Source organism: Pelodiscus sinensis, chromosome 15 (genome assembly GCF_049634645.1).
Source record: "Pelodiscus sinensis isolate JC-2024 chromosome 15, ASM4963464v1, whole genome shotgun sequence".
NCBI classification, from domain to species: Eukaryota; Metazoa; Chordata; order Testudines; family Trionychidae; genus Pelodiscus; species Pelodiscus sinensis.
In genome coordinates this window covers 6,144,281-6,170,548 of record NC_134725.1, presented here as the reverse complement: position 1 = coordinate 6,170,548, position 26,268 = coordinate 6,144,281, and the positions used below count along the sequence as shown (strand labels likewise).

Below are 26,268 nucleotides of genomic sequence, written 5' to 3'. Positions count from 1 at the left end.
GGAGGCTCCAGACTGGCAGTACAGAACAGCTGGGAAGCAGGCTGTAACTGTAGTAGCATGGGAAGGAAACTGGGAATGGAGGTCACTTATCACACTCTCTGGTATCAGAAGCATCCATGCTGTGTGTGCAACCACCACCAGGCAGATCTGAACCTTGGGACCTCTGAAGCTCAGTATAAGAGCCAGCTGAAAAGCCAGCTGGCTTCCAGGCTGTAGAGGTCTCTAGTTCTTATCTGTTGCTGTGGTCTAAGTGCCGCTGCATGGGACAATGAACCACACTAGGAGTGTGGGTTACATATGCAGTGTCCTCCATCCACTGCCTGAGAAGAGACTGAGGAGGAGGAGGTGGCTGAATTCTGCAGTCAGAAATGTGGCTTCTCGTGATAGTTCTAGGGCCACAGGCATGATGCCATTCTGGCATCATTCTCCTCATGGAGCTAAGAGAGGGGAAGCTGGTTGCCTCCTGGAGCTGGTTTTTCTAATCATACCTGCCTCCTTTTTTGCTGGCATGAGAGGGCCTGAAGTGACCCCACCTAGACTAAACTGCTGAAACTATGCGTGCATCTTGGCCAGCATTGGTGGCCTCTTCCATCTCTCATGGCAGGAAATGGTAGCAAAGGCAAATCTGCTCACACTGAGCTGAGAGAAACTGCATTTTGCCCACGGAGCTGGCTGAGTTCCTTAATATGACACTTGATAAACAGAGGAACCAGACACAGACCTTGCCTTTTGCCTTTCCTTGCCCTAGCTATCTCCCTGAAGCCTGCAGGGATGCTAGCTGCTGCAAATGCCTCAAAGGGAGAAGTAGGATAAATTTCCCAAAAATAGAGAAACACACAGCCCTAGGAGACAGCAGGGAAATAAAATATGCTACTGAGTCAAAAAGTTATTTAAAAACTTGAAACAATGTTTCAGAAAAGCTCTGAAAACAGGGAGATCTGGAAGAACCACCAGCTGCTGTAAAGGCAGATAAAAATTTCAGTCACAGTATTCCCTTGAAGCTAGTTAATAAGTCTGGTTCTGCCCCCAAACTGCAAAGCAACAAGCACCTTTCATACCAAATATCTGGACCACAACACAATACAAAATGTGTAGTATCATGATTGGTCATCAGGTTACAAGTAATGTTGATGGATGTTGATGGATCCATTCATTGTTGTGGTTTCTACTAATGTAGATAACATCTGTTCAGTTAATTCTTTTTTTCCCTTTTTAAAAGATTACAATTCCCTCCATTGCTTTATTAAAATTTCAGTTGCATAATTTGAATCTTGCATCGATCACTGAGAACACTGGCTGATGCAAGAGTATAATATTTTCAAGCAAATCTGTAAATAACATTTCAAAAAAATATATAGTGAATGAGTAATGAATAGTTAATGAGTTAACATAAAATAAACCGGTTATCCTGGGCAAATGGGATGGTATGTGTTTTTTTTAGGAAAAACAGTCTGAAAATTTTATGATGGACAGCAGATTGGAAGAGCAATCCTTAACTATTTCATTACCTAGGATGACCATTCCAATAAATGTATATGGGAAGGGAACAGGAGAAAAAAAAAACAAATTTTAAAAAAGATTTTTAATATTTAGGCATCAATACTTACATAGAATTTGAGAAGGGCACCATCTGAGTTACAACACCAAGATCTTCTTCCGAGATACTCATGAGCAGTATTCAGTAACATGAGAGAAGGAGGCAGCATAGGTGTGTCAGGACTCACTGGAAGAAAGAGGCCAATAAGTAGATCTCCTAAGTACAAAACTGAGATAACTCACCTAGCCACTTGTTTTTCCATGTTCGGAAAAGGAAACCTTTCCTCAGAATGACTACTTCCCCTTCTCTCCAGTGAGGAAATGAGAATTGGCAACTCTTAGTGAAGGGTACAAAGGAACACCAGCCATTTCTATACACATACCAAAGAGCAAAAGGATAAAGAGCAATGTTTGAACAACATGTAACACTGAAAAATTAATCTATTACCTTCTTCCCCCTGGCTTTGGAGCTGTTGCTGCTGGCAGCAAAGTGATCGGAAGGCTTCTTCTTCATGCTGGATGATCCGGTGCAAAATAATCCAGGGAAGCACTGACGAGACATATGGTTCTTTGGGTTCCTCTTGGACAGCCATGCTGCAGTCTATAATCTAAAGAAGAAATAGAGGGTATCCATTATATGCACAAAGATATACACATTAGTAAAAGGATTTACGCATGTCCAGATCAGTGTTCCCTCTAAGATTTTCCATCCGTGAGGGGAGTGAGTTTTGTCTTATGCACCAATGTGGGGGTCACAGGCACTTCTTTGGATGTGTGCCTCCATGGTCCCCTTAAGTTGCTCACATATATATATATATATAGATACTATATATTTGTTAAATGTTATGGAAGAAAGAGTAATTAACAACTTTAATAACTTTAAATAATATGAAGACAAATAAATAAAATTAATACTGTAAAATTGTCAGTAGTCATAAAGAAACTAGATGCCTGCCAAGCAATGGTAATTACAAATCTGTTCAGTTTGAAGTGTTAGTTATATTAAGTTTCCTGGTAATGTGACTCAAAATCCTACAAAACACACTGGGCTTCTTCAGTGTCAACATCAAAGAAGCTATAATTATGAATAAAGGGAGATACTCCAGCTATTGCTCTCCTGAGCAGTTCATTGCTTGATATGCATGTTTGTTTACTGCTCTCATACATCTGCCTGCATCCATACACAGCCCCACACGCTATTTCATCTCTCCCTCTCTCACACAGCTGTGCGCACACACACCTTCATTCATTGAATTTTGTGCTAGGGATTGAGTTTGCATCTCTGAGTCACATATTTCAGTGATTATGGCTGATTTTGTAAGCAAGTAGTTTTTAAACTTGGGAGTACACAAGATAAATCAAGACTACTGAGAGGGGCTACAATATCTTGAAAGGTTGAGTGTCACTGATCTAATAACAGTGCTTTTTGGGCTCTTGAATTTGTGAATTACATGTTTAATGGTTTGTCTTTTGATTTCTTCAGCTATTGTATCTTGGACAGCCCTGACATGTGTTATAGTTGCCTTGCACTATACTATGTCTTCCTTGTGTTGTGATGAGTCAGTAGATTACGAGTTAAAAGTATATTTGGAAAAGATACTGTTTGTTTTAGTTCTTTGTAACTTTTGGCCATTTGAAAATGTTGCATTAAAAGTGTTTAGATTAAATATGGTTTTTTAAAAATGTAAAGGCAGGCAATCTGTCTAATTAAAACTAATTAAAATGAGAGAGCCTACTGAGTTTGACATAATAATTGAAGAAATTCAGCCATTTTAATAGAACCAGTTCATGAATTAAAGATGGTCAATTAAGGCAAAGAAAATAGGGAAACTCAAACCACAGTGCACTTGAATTCAAGTGATGACCTCAGGGAAGTGCAAATGATGACCTGCCTGCCAGATCTGGAATCAGGGCTTCTGACACTGTCCCAGCCAGAGCAAAGGGGTCCGCTGCCTGCCGCTATGTGGCTGGCCAGGACCCACAAGGCCACTGCCACCACCACCCTTCACTTTCCGATCCAGCAGGAAAGTGAGTGAAGGCGAGTGCAGATTTGTGGCTCTGCAAATGAGGTGGATGGGCCCAAAAATTCTTTTGCACAGCCACGCAGGTGCGCAACTTACAGGGAACGCTGGTCAGGATGTCTCACTCAAAAAATCTACATTTAAATAAGCATCTCTGCCTCTTGTGCTGGCAGGGTCTGAAAATACTAAAAATAGAAGAGACATAGTATGGGAAAAGGTCATTTTTCTTACCTGTAAGGTAATTTTCTAACTAATATGATACTAGACCTAAGGATGTGAATAGTTAACTGGTAAGCATCATCCTTAATGGGTGATATTTACAAGTTACAGTTAACCAGTGGCGCTGGAGAGACATAATGGCCATGATGAAAGCAACCTTCAATGAAAGGTGCTACAGTGAACACGTTGCCAGCTGTTCAAAGGGAGGTAGCATAAGCCTGTGGAGGACCACGTTAAGGTCCCAGGTGGGAAGCGGGGCCCTCACCGAGGGGTACAGTTTTTCCAGGCCAGTAAGAAACCTTTTAACCACCGGGTTAGAAAAAAGGGAAACTCCTGCCATACCAACATGGAAGGTGGAGAGAGATGCCACATGGACTTTGATAGAAGAAAAAGATAGGCCACTAGTCCAAAGCTGGAAAAGGTAGTCAAGAATAGTTGGAATAGGAGCCGAGGACGGGTGTACTCCTCTCCGGGACGCCCAAGACGAGAAGTGCCGCCACTTGGCAGCATACTACCGTCTAGTAGAGGGTTTCCTGCTACTGAGGAGACCCATCTGAACCTCTTGGGAACATTCCCTTTCAGGTTGGTTCAACCATGGATAAACCATGCCGTTAGGTGGAGAGATCGGAGATCTGGGTGAACCATGATCCCTTTGCCCCAGGGTTGAGTTAGCAGATCCCGGACTAGAGGGAGTGCTATTGGGTCCTGGACAAGCATGTCCACTAGTATGGGGAACCAGAACTGTCTGGGCCACCTGGGGGCTATGAGAATGACCGAGGACCGAAAGGTCCTCGCCCTGGTCAATACCCTGGAAATTAGGGGAAACGGGGGAAAGGCATAGAGGATGCCCTCTGGCCATACGGTTGTCAAAGCATCCCCCAGGGAATATCTCCCCAACCCCAGCAGGGAACAGTAGTTTCTGCACTTGGCATTGTTTGCCAAGGCGAACAGGTCTAGGTGGGGATAACCGCACCTGCGGAAAACCTGGCGGAGAGCCGAGTCCTTGAGGGTCCATTCGTGGGCTCCAAAGGATCTGCTCAGCGTGTCCGCTAGCAGGTTTTTGCACCCCGGGAGGTACTCCGCTTGAGGTGTGATACCGTGCATGATGCACAGGTGACAAAGTTGCAGGGCCCCTTTGCAGAGGGGAGGTGATCGTGCCCCACCCTGCTTGTTGAGGTAAAAGACCTCCGCTGTGTTGTCCATACGAACCAGGATGGAGTGGTGGGAGAGCCTTGGCAGGAAAGCTTCGCAGGCTCTCCTCACCGCCCGCAATTCCCGGACGTTTATTTGCAGGGCTCGCTCGGAAGGGAACCAAAGGCCTGGAGTCCTGTGCAGCCCCAGGTGTGCTCCCTAGCCCTGGTTGGACGCATCGGTGACCAGCGTCAGGGAGGGGGGCGGGGCATTGAAAGGAACCCCACTGCATACCACAGTTTCCTGGGTCCACCATAGGAGGGAGTCTAGAATTTCTGAGGGCACCGTAATTATTGAGTCCCAAAAACCACTGGACTGGCTGAAGGCCCTCACCAACCACACCTGCAGGGGTCTCATCCTCAATCTGGCATAGCGGACTGTGTACGTACACGCTGCCATATGGCCCAGGAGCCTGGAGCAGACCCGAGGGGTCGTGATAGGGGACCGGGTTAACCCCGAGATCAGCTCCTCTATGGAGAGGAACCTGCTCTTGGGCAGGAACGCCCTTGCCACCCTCGAATCGAGGAGGGCTCCCACGAATTCTATCTGTTGGGAGGGAGTCAGGGATGATTTCTCGACATTTATCATGAGTCCCAACCTTAGGAAGAGGGCTCTTGTGAGTGCCACGTGAGCTTCTACCTGCCCATACGAGCGACCTTGGATTAGCCAATCGTTGAGGTACGGGAACACGTGCACACCTTTTTTGCGGAGATATGCAGCAACCACCGCCATGCATTTCGTGAACACCCTCAGTGCCATACATAAACCAAAAGGGAGCACCGTAAACTGAAAATGGGATTGGGCCACCATAAACCTGAGGAACCTCCTGCGGCTGGGTCTGATCGCCACGTGGAAGTACGCGTCCTTGAGGTCGAGAGTCGCGTACCAGTCTCTGAATTGTAGCACTGGGATGACCGATGCTAAGGTCACCATTCTGAACCTGTGTTTTATGACCGCCTTGTTTAAATCTCGAAGGCCCAAGATGGGGCGGACCCCTCCCTTCAGCCTGGGGACAACAAAATAACGGGAGTAAAAACCCCTTCCTTGCAGATGCGGAGGAACCTCCTCTATTGCTCCTTTTTTGAGGAGCGCAGACACCTCCTGACACAGGATGTTTTCGTGAGGGGTGTCCCTTACTACGGACGGAGAAGGGGGTTTTGAGGGCGGCGGACCTAGGAACGGGATAAAATAGCCTCCATTCACTATGTTCAGAACCCAGGCATCTGATGTTATTATGGCCCATGCCTGGGCAAAACGGGATAGCCTGGCCCCAAACGGGGGGCCAGGGCGGGAGATTGGTATGGGACTCACGAACAGGGCGTCAAAACTGGGGCTTGCCCTGATGGGAAGGACCGTGAGGACCTCCCCGCTGGGCATCAGGTCTGGGGCGACGTCGTTGACCCCTAGCGCCCTGAGGGTGCGCGGCTGCCCTGGAACCTCCACTGGAGGCCCGGGAGCGGCGCCTCCAGTAAGCCCCACGGGGGACCTGGGGCTGCACCCTCCCCTGATGCCTATAGGGCAGCTGTCGACGCTGTGGGGCTGGAGTGTGGATTCCCAAGGACTTCAAGGTAGACCTTGTGTCCTTTAGGCTATGGAGCCTAGAGTCGGTGTGCTCCGAGAACAGAGCTTTGCCCTCAAAAGGCAAGTCCTGTACTGTATGCTGCACATCCGGGGGAATTCCCGAGACATGGAGCCATGCCCCCAATGCATAATGACACCAGTCGCCATCGTGCGGGCTGCTGAGTCCACGGTGTCCAGAGCCACCTGGAGAGCAGTCCGCGCAATGACTTTACCCTCCGAGGCAACCGCCGCAAACTCCTGACAGTCCTCCACAGGGAGTCTGTCTTGGAACTTTTCGACGGCCTGCCAGGTGTTAAAAGCATACCTGCTTAGCATCGCCTGTTGATTCGCGATGCGGAGTTACAGCATCCTGTGGCGTAAACCTTACGGCCCAACGGGTCCAGCTGCTTAGGTTCCCTCGCCTGTGGGGAAGGACTAGGCTGAGGGAGTCTTTCCTTTTGGGCCGCGGCCTGCACGACCAAGGACCCAGAGATGGGTTGTGAATACAGGTATTCATGCCCCGAGTTTGGGACATTATAACGCCTCTCGGCCCCTTTTAAGGTAGGGGTCAAGGTTGCCGGCGTTTGCCATAGAGCATTGGTAATCTTTGACACCGTTTTGTTAAGCAGTAAGGCCAATCGCGTAGACGCATCTTCAGTGAGGATGTCCACCATTGGATCCGGGTCCTCGATGACAGGTTCCACCGTAACGGCCAGGTTGGAAGCCATGCGGCGGAGGAGGTCCTGGTGCGTGCGGGCATCCATTGACGACAGACTCGGTGAAGGGTCTGCTAGTGCCTCGTCCGGAGACGACAAGGACTCTTGCACTGGCACAGGAACAGTTGTTGCCAACTGCGGTGCCGTCTGGGCGGCTTGCGCTCCCGATGGGTCCACCTCCGGTGCCGATGATCGCGGTGCCGCTGGATCGGGTTGCGGCGCCCGAAGAGGGGAGGGAGGGGCCCGGGACAGGCACGCCGACGGTTGGGATCGGTGCCCTGAAGTCCCCGACCCCAGAGAAGGAGGCAGCTGACCTTGCCACTGATGGTAGGCCCAGGGGGTCCAGAAAGGCCACTGTGGGTGCGGAGGCCAAATTTGTTGAGTGTAGTCCCTCCTATGACTGGACCTGGACCTGTGGGCCGAAGATGCTCCCGAAGAGCCCGAACAGACAGAGACAGCATCCGAGTCCGAAGAGTAATCGGACTCCGGCCATCGTGGAGCCGAGGAAGAGTGCGGGACAAACCTTGCCATGGACTCTGGTTTACCCTCATGAGTATGGCGGGGCCGAGCGATCTGCAGCACCGGGGGACTCATGCCCGGTGCCGGAAGCCTCGCTGATGGTTGCGGCACTGGGGGACCCAGACCCGGTGCCAAGGGTTCTACGGCACCCAGTTGCGGTACCGGGATGCCCAGACTTGGTACAGACTGCGACATCGCTAGCTGCGGCAACGGGGTGCCCAGGCCCGGTGCCTGATAAGTCACCAGTATCTGCAGTGCCAGGGTGCTCAGGCCCGGTGCCGGTTGAGTTGCCAGCAGCTGCGGAACCGAGGTGCTTAGGCTCGGTGCCGGTTGAGTTGCGGCTGGCGGTTGCAGCACCGGGGTACCCAGGCCTGTCAAGACCACTGCGTCAATGCCGGTGCAGATGAAGGCACGGAGACGGATGCTGGCTCCTGTGTGACCTCCATGGAGGAGAGAGATGTCTGAGTGGACACCACATGGCTACTCAGATACGGCACCGGCACTGCCAGGCGGGGAGCTGGCAAGGAGCTCAACTGCAGCGAAGTTCGCGCATGGCTGGAAGCTCCCTGAGAATGACGGTTCGGCGTCAAGAAGGGTGCCAAAGTAGCGATCGGTACTGGCCCCACACGGGGTGGTCCCGACACATAAGCCACTTTAGCATGCCGACCTGGGCCATGCTGGGGCGAAGCCGTAGCCAGCCGAGCCTCCGAAGATGGTGACCTCAACCCTTCTGAGTCAACCGAGGATGGAGGGGAGGTCGTGAGGCTAATAAGGTCCTGCGCCGCCTCAAACGTATCCACTGTGGACGGACGGTGTGGAGGCAGGCGACCAGGACTATCAAGGCCTCCTCGGTACCGACGGTGCGGTGGAGGCGATACGCGCACCGATGAGCCCACGGCGCGGTGCCCAGCCGAAGTTGCCTTCTTTGAAGGGGACCTTCCCCGGGATTTCTTCACTCTGGGTATGTCTACACTACAGCGCTAATTCGAAGTAACTTACTTCGAATTAGTTCATTCGAACTAAGCTAATTTGAAATAACGGATCCAGACTAAAAAACTAGTTCGAATTAGCGTTTTGCTAATTCGAACTAGCATGTCCACACAGAGTGGACCCTGAACCGGGGTTAAGGATGGCCGGAAGCAGTGCCGGCAGGGCATCAGAGGAGGACTTAGAGCGTGGAGCTGCTGCCTCAGGCTAGCCGAGGGCTGTGCTTAAAGGGACCCGACCCCCACCCTGGACAGACAGTTCTCAGGGGTGCCCCACTTGCAAAGCAGTCCTGGCTTGGAGTGCCCTGAGTGCCCACACTGGGCACATCACAGCACTCGGCCATCAGACCGGCTGCACTTGCCGCAGGCTGCCATCTGGGGAGAGGGGGCAATTGGGGGGCTGCAGGAGAGCTTCCACCCCCAGAAGCCCGCAGAGCCAGCCCAGTCCTCCCCATCGGGGGCTCGTACCCCATTCCTCCCTCACCTCCTTCCACTTACCGTTCCCTAGCCCCCCCTTCCTGATGTACAAAATAAAGAAAACGTGTGATCAAAAATAGAATCTCTCATTATTGAACAAAACTCGGGGAGACTGGGAAAAGGAGGTGGGAGAGGGGAAGAGAGAGGGTGGGAGAGGGGGAGGGCAACTAAAATGATCAGAGGTTTGGAAGAGGTCCCATATGAAGAGAGGCTAAAGAGACTGGGACTTTTCAGTTTAGAAAAGAGGAGACTGAGGGGGGACAGGATAGAGGTCTATAAAAGCATGAGTGGGGTAGAGAGGGTGCATCAAGAAAAGTTCTTCATTAGTTCCCATAATAGAAGGACTAGAGGACACCAAAGGAAAGGAATGGGTAGCAGGCTTCAAACTAGTACCAGAAAGTTGTTCTTCATAAAGCAAAGAGTCAACCTGTGGAACTCCTTGCTGCAGGAGGCTGTGAAGGCTAGAACTGGAACAGAGTTTAAAGAGAAGTGAGATAAAGTGATGGAGGTTGGGTCCATGGAGTGGTATTAGCCAGGGGGTAGGAGTGGTGTCCCTGCCCAAAGTTTGTGGAAGGCTGGAGAGGGATGGCACGAGACAAATGGCTTGGTCACCGTCTTCGGTCCATCCCCTCCAGGGTCCCTAGGGTTGGCCACTGTCGACAGACAGGCTATGGGCTACATGGACCTTTGGTCTGACTCAGTACGGCCATTGTAAGCTCAGGGCTCAGGGTCGGGGGTCTCAGTGGACCCCCTTGATTTTCATGCACACCTGCTCCTGGGTGGCCAGGCTGGCAGCTCTCCTGCCCTAGACGGCAACTCTCCTGTACCTAGTGCGGAGGTCGTGGATGAGGTCCACGATGTCCGCACTAGACCAGGCGGGTGTCCGCCTCTTGCGGTCTCGGGCAAGCTCCCGGGAGCCGCCAGCCTCGTCTCGGGAAGAGGGGGAGGGCTGGGGGGCATCGGGTGGCTGGCTCGAGCCGTGCCAGGTGCAGGGTCTGCTAGCTGGGTGCTGGCAGGCTTGCACCTGGCATGGGCATCGTAGCCAGCCCGTGCCCCGTTAAGGGGTCCGGGGCTGGGAGGGGGGCAATAGAGTTTCCCTGGTGTTGGCCAGAGTGGCCACCAGGACAAGCTGGGGAGGGCTAGCCTCCCACTAGCTCGAATTAAGGGGCTACACAACCCTTAATTCAAACTAGTAAGTTCGAACTAGGCTTAGTCCTCGTAGAATGAGGTTTACCTAGTTCAAACTAAGCGTTCCATTAGTTCGAATTAAGTTCGAACTAGCGGAGCGCTAGTGTAGCGCCTATCAAAGTTAATTCGAACTAACGTCCGTTAGTTCAAATTAACTTTGTAGTGTAGACATACCCTCTCTTAGTGGGAGGAGAGTGAGACCGGTGCCGAGACCTCGACGCCGACGCACGGTGCCGGTGAGGAGACTCCCGCGTGGAAGCTGGTGCACTGCGCACCGCGGGCTGTTCCGGCGGCACCGGTGGAAGTGCTGTCTCCATGAGGAGAAGCTTTAGGCGCGAAACCCTTTCTTTTCTGGTACAGGGCTTAAAGGACTTGCAGATCTTACAGGCAATAAGCCAGATGTGCCTCACCCAAGCACTTAAGACAACTGTTGTGTGGGTCACCCCTGGGCATAAACTTCCCACAGTCAGCGCACGTTTTGAAGCCTTGCGGCCCTGGTATTCCTTACCCCCAAGGGGGAAGGAATAAAAAAAAAAAACCTAACCATCTAACTACAAGAACTATTTACAAAGCAATGTGAGAACGGGAACCATTAACTAACTAGGAAACTAAGAAAGATAGAGACACTCCAACGACCGTCACTGTGGTAAGAAGGAACTGAGGTGGGGCAGCACCGGCAGGGGTACCTATGCCCCGCCATGGCGGCGCCCTGCCGGCGCTACGGGTACCGCTAGGGAAAACGCTCTGGAAGACGCGGTGTACGCGGTGCACACACCTACTTCGAATGGACATGAACAACCACTCCAAGAAGAAGGCCTAATAACAAACAGCCAAGAAAAAAGGGGCATGTGGGTGTGTGACAGACTGTTAGAGAAATATCAGTATTATTTCCTTATGAAAAACTGCCTATTTTCAAAACGGAGAAGAGAACAGCTCAGAGAAAAGAGTTTTATATGGTTCCCCCTCTAAACAACAGGGTGGATTACTTCTCCAGAACATGTACTAGAAGAGCTCTACTGAAGCATATTTCCCAACCTTATCATGTCTATATTGTTAGAACATTTGTATTTTATTCCAGTTTTTATGACCTATTGAACATCTCAGCATAGGTGTAGAGACAAAGGCATAGGGAAGGAAAGCTGATCTCTTGATTCTGATAAAAATTACTAGTACTAACTACATAAACACTCTATGCTTCAGTTTCACCAAGTGAAAAATGGGAATAATACAATGTTTTATAAAGCATAGAGAGCTTCTGATGAAAATATCTGAGATCATCATCACTTTGTTTTTTGTTAACATAAGAAATAAAACCCAACTCTTGACTTCTAATATTAAAGTCCCTTTGAAGAAGAACTACACTGTAACATGAAAGGTGATCCAACAGCTATATATTTCAAGATAAGAGTGTGCCTCTACATAATTTTAAGTGTCTAATCTGTAACTAAAAAACCCCCACTGACAACAATCAAGAAGCAATTACAAACAAAAACAAAATAATCAAGCAAAAACGTAATTGATTCAGAATAAAATAAATAGGAAACTAGCATTTTACACATTTTTGAGATTATTTAGGATTGAGAACATTCATAAACTTTCAAGAAACTCTCTGGAGAGCCCTTTCTATTAGAAACTTTCTGAAAACCTTTCTACGCTAAATCAAAAAACATTTTTTTTTCTTAAAAAATTTACTTTCTAGCAAATTTGAAATTCTCTGATTTTCCTTCCCTCACCTCCCATGAGAAACCGATATTATTCCCAATGTACCTCCTCAGAGAGCCTCTTGGTGAACAGTACAATATCCCATTATTAAAACAGTAGCCATAATCTTACCGCAAGATAAATATCCTAGTTACTAAAACAATGACAAGTGTTTCTAAAACTGCTAAAAATTCCCTCTTTATTCCCTGTGTTCATGTGTAATCATTTACCTGATTAACCAATAAGCCTGGCCTTATTGGTCAATCCAAATGACTATATGCACTCTCCCCACTTGCTGCCTCTCTATCAGAGGCAACGGGGATGAAGCTTGAGCCAATGCCTGTAGGGAGCTAGCTTTCCCCATATGTGCGGGCTCCTGTGGAACTACCTCCTATAGAGGCAGCACTGGCTCCCAGAGCCACCTCCCCACAGTCCCGCTCTACTGCCTCTGATTAAGAGGCAGCAGCATAAGAGGTATGAAGGGCAGGCGGAAGCCAATACATGGAGGAAGCCGACTTTCAAGCTGTCTCCCTGAATGTATCAGGCCCTGTGGAGCTGCCTGCCCCTTCATCCCCCCCACACTGCTGCCTCTGTAGGAGAGTCAGTTGCGCAGGAGGAGGGCGGGGGGGCGGGGGGGGGGGGAGACTGGAAGGTGGGAACCAATATGCGCAGGAAGTCATCCTTCGAGAGAGCTCCCCATATGTACCAGCTCTGCAGAAAAGCAGATTTCCTGTGAGCACCAGCTCCTGCCTGATCCCTCTGTGTGTTAATGTGTAACCGGTGAAAAAATGCATGGGGTTATACATTTACAAAAATAACATTTGCTAACATTCCTACTCTTTATATTAAACTTTTGAGATGTATTTTACATATGATACATAAAAACTGTTTACATTTGTTCTTATTTATGAAAATATTTATGGTATTACAAGAAATTCCTGCTGTTTCCCTGCAATAGCCTTACCTTTAGTATCAATTTAACTAGCACCACACAGGCATCATTGTGCATATTGCTCATCTAAAGCCTAAGGGCCAGATTGTGCAAGGTGTCGACTGACCCCAGCTGCCACTGAAGTTAATGACAGTTGAGGGCACTCAGAATGTACCAGACAGAAGTTGGCAAGCATTGATCTTTAAAAAGAAAATAACATTAAAAGTAATTTACCACTCTGGCATTTGTAGCACTTAAATGAGAAGCTCAGGAGAAGAGTCTTTCCAAAATTTCAGAACTTCTACAAAAAGAAGCAATGACCATCATTTTACTTAAATCTTTCCTTAATAGAAAGGAGAAAGGAAAGAGGAATGAGGATGAAAGCACCCCTTATAATCATCAGAGTCCTGACTCAAGTCCTGTTTCTCTATAAATATCTTCTAAAGAACTGACCAGTGTCCAGAGCAACTAGCATCTCAATTGAACTAATGATACCAATTATACCAACTGACTGTCCTAAGGCTCATAGGATTATTCTTCCCATCCCTTATGTGAAAAGCAGGAATATACAGCAAAATCTGTGCCAAAAACAAACTGGGCCTTGCCAGCTGGACCAAACCTTGCATTACTTCCCCTAGCCTAGGAACAGAGTCAAAACCAGCAGTATTGCTCTGTGAGCCACCTTATTACTATTCTTCGCTCATTTCAGCAGAGAGAGTTCTCAGAATTAGCTGCCATTAGATTCTAGAAGAGATTCTCAGTGCACCTGACATCTTGCAGTGAAAACAGAGTGTGAAAGGAAACAACCCACACAGAACTGTAGCCCAACAGAGACCCTGTAAGTGGGTGGCAGTTTAGGCAGCAGCTGCATCATACCTAAAAAAGATCTGTAGCACAGAGCGGCTGCTTGTTAGTGTGTGAGAGAATAAGTTACCTGAATGAGATTGTTTGTTAGCCGAATGAGGCTCAGCGTTACAGAAGATTCCTTCAGGATGCTGCTGTCTGACGACAGTGAGCGATCAATCCCTGCAAGCAGCTGTGTTACTGTAGCAACCCACTCTTCTTTAGCAGAAGCTACTGTTGTGTTAATCATCTGCTGAATTGCTTCGTTCAAGGCAACTTCAGAGCATTCAAAACATTGCCTATAATCCTTCTGTTTCAGCAGGGAATCCTAGTGAATGTTAACATGAAACATAATGTTATATGAACCTAATGTTTATTTCAAAACATAAAAGAACAATAAACGGGAAGGTGAATAGAAGAAGGTACATAGTTTGCAGCTAATGTTTACTCTGCTGAGATATCAGTAGGAAGTTTCTAAATGTGATATTAAAATGGGCGACAAGATTCCAGAACCCTTGCTCCTCAATTAAGTGGCATCAGAGAAGTAATATTAAGTCCCATTCTCTCAATACAAAGAGCCTCTGCATGACTCTACTTTGAAGGGAAGAACAACGAGTCTCTTGCTTCCTAGCTACATACTGCCATGTCTGAGAGGTTCAACAGAATCAGAGTTGAGTCACTGTGGACCCATGCTACAATGTTATTACTGGCTTAAAAAACAAGCTCATACAATGAAAAAGGTTACAATCTTCAAAGAATTATGATCTTCAGATCTAAGGTTCTTTCTTGTTGAGTATGGACAAGATAAAAATAGCCAGCAAAATGAACGATTAAGGAACTGACAGATTGTATCCTCTCCCTTAGCAGAGGACATCTATCCATTGAGTATCATAGAATCATAGAACACTAGAACTGGAAGGGACCTCGAGAAGTCATCGAGTCCAATCCCCTGCCCTCATGGCAGGACCCAGTACTGTCAAGACTATCCCTGATAGACATTTATCTAACCTACTCTTAAATATCTCCAGAGATGGACATTCCACAACCTCCCTCAGCAATTTATTCCAGTGTTTAACCACCCTGACAGGTAGGAAGTTTTTCCTAATGTCCAACCTAAACCTCCCTTGCTGCAATTTAAGCCCATTGCTTCTTCTCCTATCCTCAGAGGCTAAGGAGAACAATTTTTCTCCCACCTCCTTGTGACATCCTTAAAACCGCTACCATGTCCCCTCTCAATCTTCTCCTGTCCAAACTAAACAAGCCCAATTCTTTCAGTCTTCCCTCATAGGTCATATTCTCTAGACCTTTCATCATTTGTGTTGCTCTTCTTCGAACCTTCTCCAATTTCTCCACCTCTTTATTGAAATGTGATGCCCAGAACTGGACTCAATACTCCAATTGAGGCCTAATCAGCACAGTGTAGAGCATAAGAATGACTTCTCATGTCTTGCTCACAACACTCCTGTGAATGCATCCTAGAATGATGTTTGCTTTTTTTTGCAACAGCATCACACTGTTGACTCACTATGACCCCTAGATCCCTTTTTGCAGTACTCCTTTGGAGATAGTCGCTTCCCATTCTGTATGGGATGTTTAGCAAGGTCAAAAGATTATGATAGTGCATAATCTTTTGACCTCGCTAAACTAATCTCCTATATTATAGTTCCTGACCCCTGCAGTGGTCAAGAACTTTTTTTAAAATCTAAAGCTAGGGAATATCTAGCACTGTGCTCTGTTAAGTAAGGTTTGTCATAGTGATTTATGTTTATCACCTCCATATTGGAGTCTTGTAATATGCTGGGAAGCTGGAGGTTACAGCTTGTGTAACAGCCTGCCTGGAAAGCAGGAAAGACCATTGAGAAATTATCACAAGAGTGCTTCTTGCCACACGTCTAACTGGCTAACAACTTTTATTATAGAGGGTGCTTGGGAGCCACCATATTACATATTTAATGGCACAAAAAACTCCAAGTCCTAGTAAAGTGGGTTCATCCATAATAAACATCTAAAACTGAGTCAGGTCATTCAAGTTTGTAAACTGCAGAGACGGACAGGCAGATACATGCACACTCACACACATACAGAAGTAGTGATCAGAGAGCCTACACTATAAGTTTAAGATTCATCTGAACTTTGCCAATTTATCTCACTTGAGAATCTGGCACTAACTTTCCAAATCTTTTTCGTGTGATTCTTAGATATTAAGTAGATGTAAGGCTTTCAAACTCTCACCAAGAGCATTTTTAAAAAAAAGATAACAAACCTGCAGCAGCAGCAACTGTGTTGGTCTCTCTGGTATAGATATAACAAATTCCAGATGTTTAGCCCTACCATATCCACTAAAGCACAAAGTTGGGCGAAGCAGATGCACCACTGCCTTGTAATCCCCTGCCTCATACAGTCGCTGGATCTCCTCCAAAGACTGGCATCTCTCCAGAGACTTTAGGTTCTTGTCAATCTGCAAAAGTCACAGATGGTACAATCCAACCTACATTTCACCTTCATGTGCAAATGAACCACAAAGCTACAGATGTAGGATGTGTACAGTTTACAGTATTATATAGGACAAGGAGGAAAGTAGACAATCTTCCATCCCATTATCATTTATAAATTGGGGGCATTTATCTTTATAAAGAAAGCATTTAACTGAAAAAGAGAAAGATGGTTTTCAAATCAATTAACTGTAAAAACTCAATCAATGTTGGTTTCATCTTAGTTCACTTTAAAACAGCTAATATTGATGCTGTAATTACTACTTTTCCATCAAGGCAAAGTGCTAGTAATTTGAAATGAGTCTTGCAGCTATGGCATTGTCTCTGAGCACTATTGATATAGAAGCCACACTAGATTTTAAAAATAATAATTATAAAACACGTTTTTAATCCCCAAAGGAAATAAATGCCTCTAATAAGTATAGGGACTTGTCCATTATCATCTCCATCCTCAGAAGTATCACAATACAACCCCAAAAGAAATTGGACTGTGCGTAAGAAAATGGCATGCACATCTAAAATCTCTAGTTTCTCACAAGACTTAGCTATTATTTAGAAATGTCTCAAAAACACATTAAGATGACTGGAATCTTCTATTTTGGATGAACTTCAAAACAGAAAAACCCAAAATAACAAACTGATCCCTACCTCTTCTAGAGAGACAACAGAATCAATATGGAGATTAGGTAATCGGATTATTATGCTGCTTTCATTTCCAGCTTTGAGTTGGACTGCAGTGGAACTCTGCAGCATTTCGGTGCAGATGTCATAATTCTCCAATGCCTGCTCCATGTCACCCTGTGGAAATAGTTCAAGGAAATCACACAATCTTGCGTGAGACTTGTCAAAAGCAGCTAGGCAATGTTGAATCACTAACTGCATGAGTACACCATCAGGGAGAATGCAAATTATTTGGGAGAGAACTTTACTAATCAAAATAGCAACCAAGGAGTAATCAGCAATAAAAAGCTTATGAATCTATTCTACTAGTGACCTGCCCCACCCCTGGGGCAGACACGTAGATATTCAAGTTACATAGCAGGAAAATGTATTTGTATAAAGTAACTAACATGCTCTATCTGTGAAAGTGAAAGGATGTGGATTAATTCCAGAAGTGAGCCTTGCTTTTGCACTCACTGGAACCATAAATTCAGGTAACATGATTGAGATGTACAGCTAACTGGTTAAGATAAACTGTGAAGAACAACTTTGTCCATCGTAAGCAGATCTGAATTTTCCTAAAATGGAGGGATCAAGACAGGGAAAGAAGCTGCAGAAGGAGAAAATATAACTCAATAAAGCTAAAGAGATATAGCACTAACCATAAGAGCAGTTATTTAGTAAAGACAATCAATCCAATTTTGACTAGACAACCAGTAGTATTCAGTGTAAGCAGAGCTGGCTCTGATTCTAAATGTTTATTTGTTTCAGATTATCCTTCAACTTCCATCTTTGTTTTTTAAATTCAAGTAACTACATCTGTTGTGAAAGAGGAGTTACATGCGTACCCTAACCATTAAAACGGTACCTTTCAGTGAAACAGAGCAAAAAGTATGCCTAGTCCAATGTTTCTCATAGTGGTCTGCGGACCCACTCTGAGAAAGCTGCTGACTGTTCCCATTTGTTTATTACAAGCTCTGCAGCCACAGAAGCATGCAGCTCCCAGTGGCTGCTTCTCACTATTTGCAGCCAAAGAGAGCTGCAGAAAGCAGCAGCCTGGTTGGTCCACACCACTTTCTATGGCTCCCCTTGTCTCCCCAAATGACGAAATGCAGCCAATGAGAGCTGCAAGGCTCTGTGGCTGCAGAACCAGTAAATAAACAATTGGGAGCAGCCAGTTAGCAGCTTTTTCAGAGCAAATCTGCAGAACACTTTGAGAAACACCAGTCTAATATATGTTTCTACATTACTGGGATTGTGCAGTGATAGTTGATTTTGACCAGTCGTCACCTGGAAAGGGAATTAGAAATTTTTTTAATGTAAAGAAATTTTATTTTGTGTGAAAATTAAAATAACTTATCAAGGAGTCTCTACTTCAGATGTATAAAATGATTAATAGTTTATAAATGAGAGAAAGGATTTGTCTCCACTAATTATTCTGAAGAACAATCCAGTTTATTAGCTGGATTTATTAAAGGATTTTGAAATATGAAAATGAAAAGGAATGTATTACCCAGTGGGTGTATATGAAATCAACCGATAAAGTACTTTATCGATTGTAGATTAAAATTTGATTAGTAAAAAACACATTTTTTCTCTCAACAGTTTAGACCTAAGTATGGAAAATTTGTAAACATTTTCTTCACTTCTTAAGAAAATGATGTTTGAAATAAAATAATAATAAAGTCTGGGATTCAATAAGTAACTTTTCTTTGGATTGTTTACTTAAGTAATGGGTCTAGGACAAACTGATCAAAAAATCTGTATATTAAATGAACAATTGTTGCCAAAAGAACCAAGCTCCACTGGGGAAAAAGAATCAATCACAACTCAGTACACAGTTGCATTTCAGACATTCTGGCTTTCTATACAGATTCTAAGAGCTAGAATCCAGGCTTCTATCTGCTAGTGAATTTGTGCCTTGCAGCTGCTCATTGTAATTCCAAGATAACTCCAATGGAAACTTGTTTTGGGGATCTAAGACAAACCACTTTAAACATGTGTATGTACCAAAATGACTGACTACTGATATGCATAAGGATTTTGGCCAGACCCTTTGCCTCTGTCTAATTACTGAATAATACATGTTCTTTCCATAGGGAAAGTTAATTTAACTAAATAAAAGAGACAAATATAATCTCTACTTGGTCATCAAATTAGAGATCAGTTGAAATATTCATGAATCACCTGACTAGAGTGTATTTATGACTTAATACACCCGTCACTTCAAATGCTTATAATAATTCTAATGTCCATTTGTTTAAAAAAATTCTGGATGAGAAAATGTTCTGTTTGTTGAACGCAAAATGAAAACAAACCTGCAGTGCTAGAAAGCGAGCTTTCAACCAGTACACTCGAACCACAAACTCTAGCCAGTCTTTCTCAAACAGATCTCGCTGGGAGGATGCAAATGAGAGCTGCAACAAGTCCCCCAGAAAATGGGATCCTGGGAAGTCAGGACCAAACTTTCCATTCGCAGTGGCAGAAGGGCAATTTCGAGGGGAAACTGTAAATCATGTAATGACAGGTTAGCATAAAATTACATTATTCTTCTTATGCAAACAATTCCATGTGCAGCAGCTACAGTGCTTAGCTCACCCTTCTAAGACAAATACTAGTCCATGTCTACACTACAAGATAAGGTTGAATTTATTAAGAGCTATTTCTTGACACGTGATTTTGTAAAGTCGAAGATCTATGTTCCCATGTGTGCAAGAATTTAAAGTAGTTAGAAGTAGTATGTCCCCATTAAGGAGACTGCTGTCAACTTTGAGAGTGATGCACTGTGGGTAGCTATCCCACTGTGCCTGCACCACTTGGCATTCTGGGTTATGCTCCTCGTGCATGCTGGGACCAAAACTGTGCAGTGGGTGGCTCTGGGTTCATGTCATCAGTATCCCAAAATACACTCATCTTCTCCTCCCCCTTTGTTTGAGATCAATAGGAAACTGTCTTTTCACACCCTTTTTGACCCTGGTTATTTGCACAGATGCCATAACAGCAGGAGCATGCCCCCTCATGGATCATGCTGTGCATCAAACCATTGTGATATTGATGTGTACCTTGGTGCAAATAATGATGCGGTATGTCAAGAGCGTATGCACATCGCTGCACCAGAAAGCGAATGAGGAGGAATCTTTGTCTCAGGATGTCACAGGCACACTGTACAGGCAAGCACTTGAACTGAGCCAATTGAAAAAGTAGCTGGCATACAATCCTTTGGAAAGAGTGGAATGCCGGTTTTGGTGCTGAGAGACAAGCACAGACTAGTAGGACTGCATAATGCTGCCGGTCTGGTACAATCAACAGTGGCTGTAAAACTTCTGAATGCACAACACTTTCATGGAACTTTGTGAATGGTTTTCCCCTGTCCTGAAGTTCAGGGACACCCAAATGAGACATGCTCTGACAATGCAGATGCCTGTGGTAATTACTCTGTGCAACTTTGCAATGCCAGACTGCTACCAGTAAGTTGTGAATCAATTCAGAGTGGGGAAATCTACAGCAGGGGCTGTTATTATATTAGTAGCGAAGGCAATCAATACCATTCTGTTATGGAGGGTAGTGACTCTGAGTAAGGTGGATGGCTTTGCCATGATGGGATTCCCTAACTGTGATGGGGCAATAGATGGAAGGCACATCCCCATGTTGGCTCCCAACCATCTTGCCAAGGAATACATAAACCGCAAGCGATAATTCTTGAGGTGCTGCAGGCGCTAGTGGATCACAAGGGCCGTTTCAACAACACTAATGTGAGCTGGTCGGGAAAGGAGCATGATGCACACATTTTTAGGAGCTCCTGCCTTTTCAGAAAGATGCAAGCTGCAACTTTCTTCCCAGACTGGAAAATCAAATCAGAGAGGTGCAAATGCCAACACTGATCCGCAACATATGCAACATTCCCTCTTGGTGGTAGTCTACTGTGTGCTCCATAATATTTGTGAGAAGAAGTGGAAAAGTTATCTGTCAGGATGGGGGGGCTGAGGGAGAGTGCCTAGTCAGAGATTTTCAGCAGCCAGACACAAGGGCAACATCATGGGGCAGTGAAAATCAGAGAGGCTTTGAAAGAAAGAGTTATAAATGGCCAGTTCCGAGAGTCATGCATGTTGCTCTCAATGAAGTGCTCTGCATTCAGTGTGTTTGCCTGTAATCCCCACCACTGCAATACAGGCAATAAAGAGACTGTTGTTCAGAGATCATGTGTTTTTATTTAGGGAAGAGAGCAGGGACAGAAAAGACCATGGTAAGACTCGAAGTGGGGGAGAGACCAGAAAGATGAGACAGATAGTCGTTTGTTTCTTGAGGCTTTGGAGATTCCCCCACCCTTTGGGAGTGGAGGCTATGGAACTGAGTGAGGAGGGAAAGTTGTTCTGCATGGGGTAGGTGGGTTCCTCTTCAGGCACATAGTCATGCAGTCCATCAAGGCCAACAGGAACAAAAAGGCATTCTCCTGTTGTTTCGCTTGCAGTTACCTGCATGCTCACCCCCTCCTGTCGCTCTGCTAGCCTACCCTGCCACTCTGCTCGTCTCCTCCAGGAGCGTATTCCTCCATTCATTTGCTTCTTAAACATGTCTTCCCTTGTCCTTTTTCACCTGGGGATTTCTGCAAGCTGGACAGCTGATGGAGCTGGTGGAGTACACAGCAAGCTCCCTGCTGTTCCTGCTATAACAAAAAGTTACAAGGGCACACTTTACAGGAGATACATTGCAGAGCCTAAAGCCTAATCTGTTAACCTACAACAAAGGTTTCTCTAAAGATAATGGAGGTGTGTTCTGTGCAAAGCCAAAGTTTTGCTTTAAAGCTGCTACTGTACAGCAGGCACACAACAAAGTTCTCAAGGGAACATCTAGAATCACATAGTTTGGAGGCAGGCATGGTAAGGGCTTTGCCAGGGCACGATCCTGAGGGTTGAAGGGGACAGCGGGGCAGAGTGGTGGCTCACATGACTTCCCTCCTCTGTGTCTGCCACAACCTGCTTCCTGCTACTTTGCCACCTCGCAGAAGCCTACCAGAGGAAAACAGGGAGGGAGGGGGTGTCAGAGGTTGCTTCTATCAGCAAAGGCAGCTTCATCCATGTTGCCATGCAAGATATCAGTCTTCTGCGAATCACACAGTGAGTTAGGGAGCTGAGACTGACTGAATGTGGCCAGAAATCTAGGCTTTATGCTACAGTGTTTTGTCCTGAAATAATGCCAGACCATTTACTGCAGGCTTGGCATGGAAAGGTATTCTACCATGGAGGACAGAATAAGGCAGGCCTCCTCAGAAACCTTGTGAGAAGGATCAAAGAGTTTCTATATGAAAGCTTTGTGGAGATATGCAGGGAGGATTCCCGCTCCATCTCCAGACACGTTAACAAGCTGTTTCAGGTCCCCCACGCTGTGCAGGCTCAGAGCACACCGCACACCCAATTGCTTTTACCTTCTTGGAGCAAGAAAAAAAACTGTGAACTCACCAGAAGTGCCCTTTCCAGGATCAGTGCCCAACTGCAAGATGTCCTGGGAGGGGTGGATTGGGTCCAAAGTGATGAAAAGTTCTTGACTCTTGCCGTTCACCATTCTCCTCATCTTCCACCTCTTCCTTGACCACCCCCTGTCCTCCATGTGGCTGCTCGGAGTCTCTTGGGCAGATTCCAAGATCTGGCGAGGGAAGCAGGTCGGGTCCCCTACTAGGTTTGTATGCAGCTCGCTATAGAAGAGGTATGTTCGCTGCAAATTCACCAGACCATCCATTTGCCTCCTTTGTCTTGTGATAAAACTGCCTCAGTTCTTTTACTTTAACATGGTACTGCTGGGAGTAACTGGCATATCCTTTTTCCTCTATGCGCTTGGCGATCTTCACATAGACACTGTCGTTTCTTTCGCTCTTTCAGAGCTCCAAGAGAACAGATTCCTCTTCCCATGCATTAATGAGGTCCAAGATCTCCTTCACAATCCATAATGATGCTCTTTTGCACCCGTGGGAACTGGAACTCATTAAACTTGAACTCATGGGCTATGTTTACACTCGCTGCTTCCTGTGCAAGAACATCTTGCGCAAGTGTTCTTGTACAAGAACTCTTGCTCAAGAAAACGTCCACACTGCCATGTGCGAGCTGTGCTTTTGTGCAAGAGCGCCCATGGCAGTGTGGACACTCTCTTGCGCAAGAAAGCGCCAATGGCCATTTTAGCCATAGGGCTTTCTTGCGCAAGAAATCCCTGCTGAGCGACCACACTGCCCTCTTGTGCAAGAGCTCCTGCACAAGAGGGCTTCCACCTGTCAAAAAAGAGCGTAACTCTTGCGCATAGAGCCCCCTCTTACCACGCCGTACTGTAGATTTCCTTGCATAAGAGCAGGTGGGCAGTGTGGACACTCTGCAGATTCTTGTGCAAGAATGGCCGTACTTGCGCAAGAAGCCGCGAGTGTAGACATAGACATGGAGTGCTTCCTGTTCTGACGTGTGCTCGTAATGCTGATTTTCCCAGGGCTTTTCCTACTCACCTGGAGAGTAGTACATGCACAAGTTCTGACAAGAGTGGTCACAGCAGGGCACTGTGGGATGCCTCACAGAGGCCAAGAATGTCGACTTTCTCAACACTGAGTCGACATGCCTTTTTTGACCATGTGACGTCAAATTTTGCGTTTCTCCCCGTGAAAAACATGAGTACCAAAATTAACTTCAGCAGCCCTTAAAGTTGATGGAATGGGCTAGGTAGTGTGGACTCACTGTTCAGAAAATCGACCCTCTGCAGCTAAATTCAACCTAAATTCCTAGTGAGACTAGGCTAATGAAAAAAACCCTGATGATCAACCGCACACATCCATAGTTAAGAACTGCAGCTGGAGAAGTAACAGCTCAATTTTCTAATAAATGACTCTCAAAACTTCTTACAAGTATAATTTATGTTGTAAGAATACCCTAGCAAAGAAATACCAATTCTCACCTGTAGAGCTTTTTCCTTTGGTCAGCAGCCATTGGTCAAGTTGTAGCTCCATGCAAGAAAGACTCATCAGCATCATATCCTACAGATAAAGTATGAAGAGATAAGGGAAGAATACAAAAAACTTTGTTTTGATAGTAAAAAATTTGACAGTTAACTGGAATGGAAGATTTCCATTAATTAATCCTCTTTTGTGGTTTCTGGTGCCAATTGTTTTGGTGCCAGGCTACAGTCACCCTTTTTACTGTGCTTTTATTGGTGTTTGAGTTTGTGAGTGTGTGTGTGTGTGTGTGTCATGCCTCTTCTCCATGTGTCTTAGAAGGTTTTATGCCCCTTCTTCGGATCTTTTATTCTACATTTTATATATTGTGTTTTATATATTGTGTTATATAATGTATTCTACATTTTATATATTCTACATTTTATATATCGTGTTTTAAAATTTTGTAAGCCACCTTGAATGTTTTAAATAAAAAGGTGGGGTAAAAATATTTAAAATAAATAAATAAAAAATAAAGTATTTCCAAGCTACCGCCATTGTGGCCTTCTGTCTAGGAATAGGAGGCTGCCTTACAATTCTCAGTCAGATTAAAGAGACCCCCCTTGCCTTTTACAACTAGAAAGAGGAATGAAAAGAATCTGTTCTTGGAAAGATAAGATGATCTAGTAAGGAAGATAATACCAAGGGCCCAGTATTGAAAAAGGGCAGCATTTTCAATCTAAAATACAACCTTTTCAATTGCTGCATCATTAATACTTTATTAGAACACCAAAAATATACACATCAAAAGTCTGAGATTAATACTGAAGAAGTTGTAGGAATCAAGGAGATTGAGCGCATATACTGTACTAGTATTACCAGCTCATTATTGTGTTCTGCATAAAGAGAATTTTTTTTATATAGCTGGATATGAGTTACTCCTGGTAACAATGTTCTATTACAGCTTTTACAGACATGGTTGTGTGGATTAAAGAAAGAATTATGTTCACACTTTTTCATAGTAACTAGGGTTGTAACTGCAGCTCCATCTGAAGAGAGTGAAAGCCCTGATGTTCAAAAAATTGCTGCATCCAAAAAATGCTGGGTCTTTGTTACATCCAAGGTGTCACTGTCTATTCTCAATGACCTCAAAAACAAAAGGGTATCTTGGAAATCAATGTATGACCAAAGTGAAATAGAAAGATTCAGAAGTAATAAGTATTACTCAGAATTCACAAATTTCCTAATGTTAATTTGTGTAAAATCTGATCCATAATGTTCTATGTAGTATTTCTGTTTTTTAATTTAGAACATAAGCAATAATGATCAAGCAATCATATACAAGTAACATTTGAAATAGCTATATAGGATACTGTAAATTGTTTAGATTATGTTATGTCTAGAGTATATACAATTACATTATTTTTTTAAATCACCAAGATATTTTCAAACCTCAGTTTTTTTTTCTACACAGCATTAAATACTTGGTGATAAGAAAAGCTATAATGTGAGAAACAGGAAAAGAAGAAATTACATGGTAGCGTAGTTAGCATGAATAATCAAAAGTCAGAACTCTTCAGCCTCAGGACTGATCCTTCTTACTAATGTCTTAAAACCCTAATAATATAAACAGCATTTAGTGGACTATGAATATCACTTTTTGGTTTTACTGTTACCACATAGAGATTTAACCTAAAATGTGTACATTCATGTAAGCCAGACCTATTCTGATTTCAAATTTACTGTATTATTTAGGTTTTTCTCTCTTATATTTGTGAAATGTATGTACCTATATGTGGAAATGGCAAATAAAAGTTTGTCACTGTCCCTTCACTATGGGATGTAATTATTTTTCTTATAAACAAGCTCAACAATTTGCCTTTAATAAAATTACTATATATTTAACACACTATTCAAAACAGAGACTTTCTTAAAAACTGTGACGTAGTGGGGGTACCTGGCTGGTTTCTATGCTGCTGGCTCTGGGGTAACCCCCACTGGCTGCCATGGGTACCACGACCCAGCAAAACAGGATGAGTCACTATGCAAACCAGTATGGCCAGACACCCCCCATGGAGAGGAACAAAGGAAGGTGGAGGCTGCCCTGGCTGGGGGGCAGGGCTGGAAGAGAGTGAGTTAGCTGCTGTCTGAGAGCATGGAGGAGACAGCCTAGGGAAAGGGCTGCAGTTTAGGGGCCCAGTCTCCCCCATCTCAAGGGGGCCTGAGGCATCCTAGCCCAGCTCTGTGACCAGATTACATCTGTGCTGTGCTGTATCCTGGAGAGGCAATAAACTTCCTCTATTCCACCGGCTGGTGCAGTCTGTTTG

At 45.2% G+C, this 26,268-nt stretch overlaps 1 protein-coding gene across 4 annotated transcripts in view; it reads right to left on the bottom strand.

Annotated features, from left to right (window-relative positions):
• The window catches only part of CABIN1 (calcineurin binding protein 1), a 257,094-nt gene that overhangs the window by 197,691 nt on the left and 33,135 nt on the right, over positions 1-26,268 (bottom strand). For all 4 annotated transcript variants that reach the window (XM_075897952.1, XM_075897954.1, XM_075897953.1 and 1 more), the window contains exons 13-19: positions 23,965-24,043; positions 19,359-19,546; positions 17,029-17,178; positions 16,152-16,346; positions 13,980-14,216; positions 1,985-2,144; positions 1,608-1,723 (exon numbers count right to left, since the gene is read on the bottom strand). In XM_075897952.1, the coding sequence (XP_075754067.1) occupies positions 1,608-1,723; positions 1,985-2,144; positions 13,980-14,216; positions 16,152-16,346; positions 17,029-17,178; positions 19,359-19,546; positions 23,965-24,043 (1,125 nt within the window). The remainder of the gene's footprint in view (positions 1-1,607; positions 1,724-1,984; positions 2,145-13,979; positions 14,217-16,151; positions 16,347-17,028; positions 17,179-19,358; positions 19,547-23,964; positions 24,044-26,268) is intronic.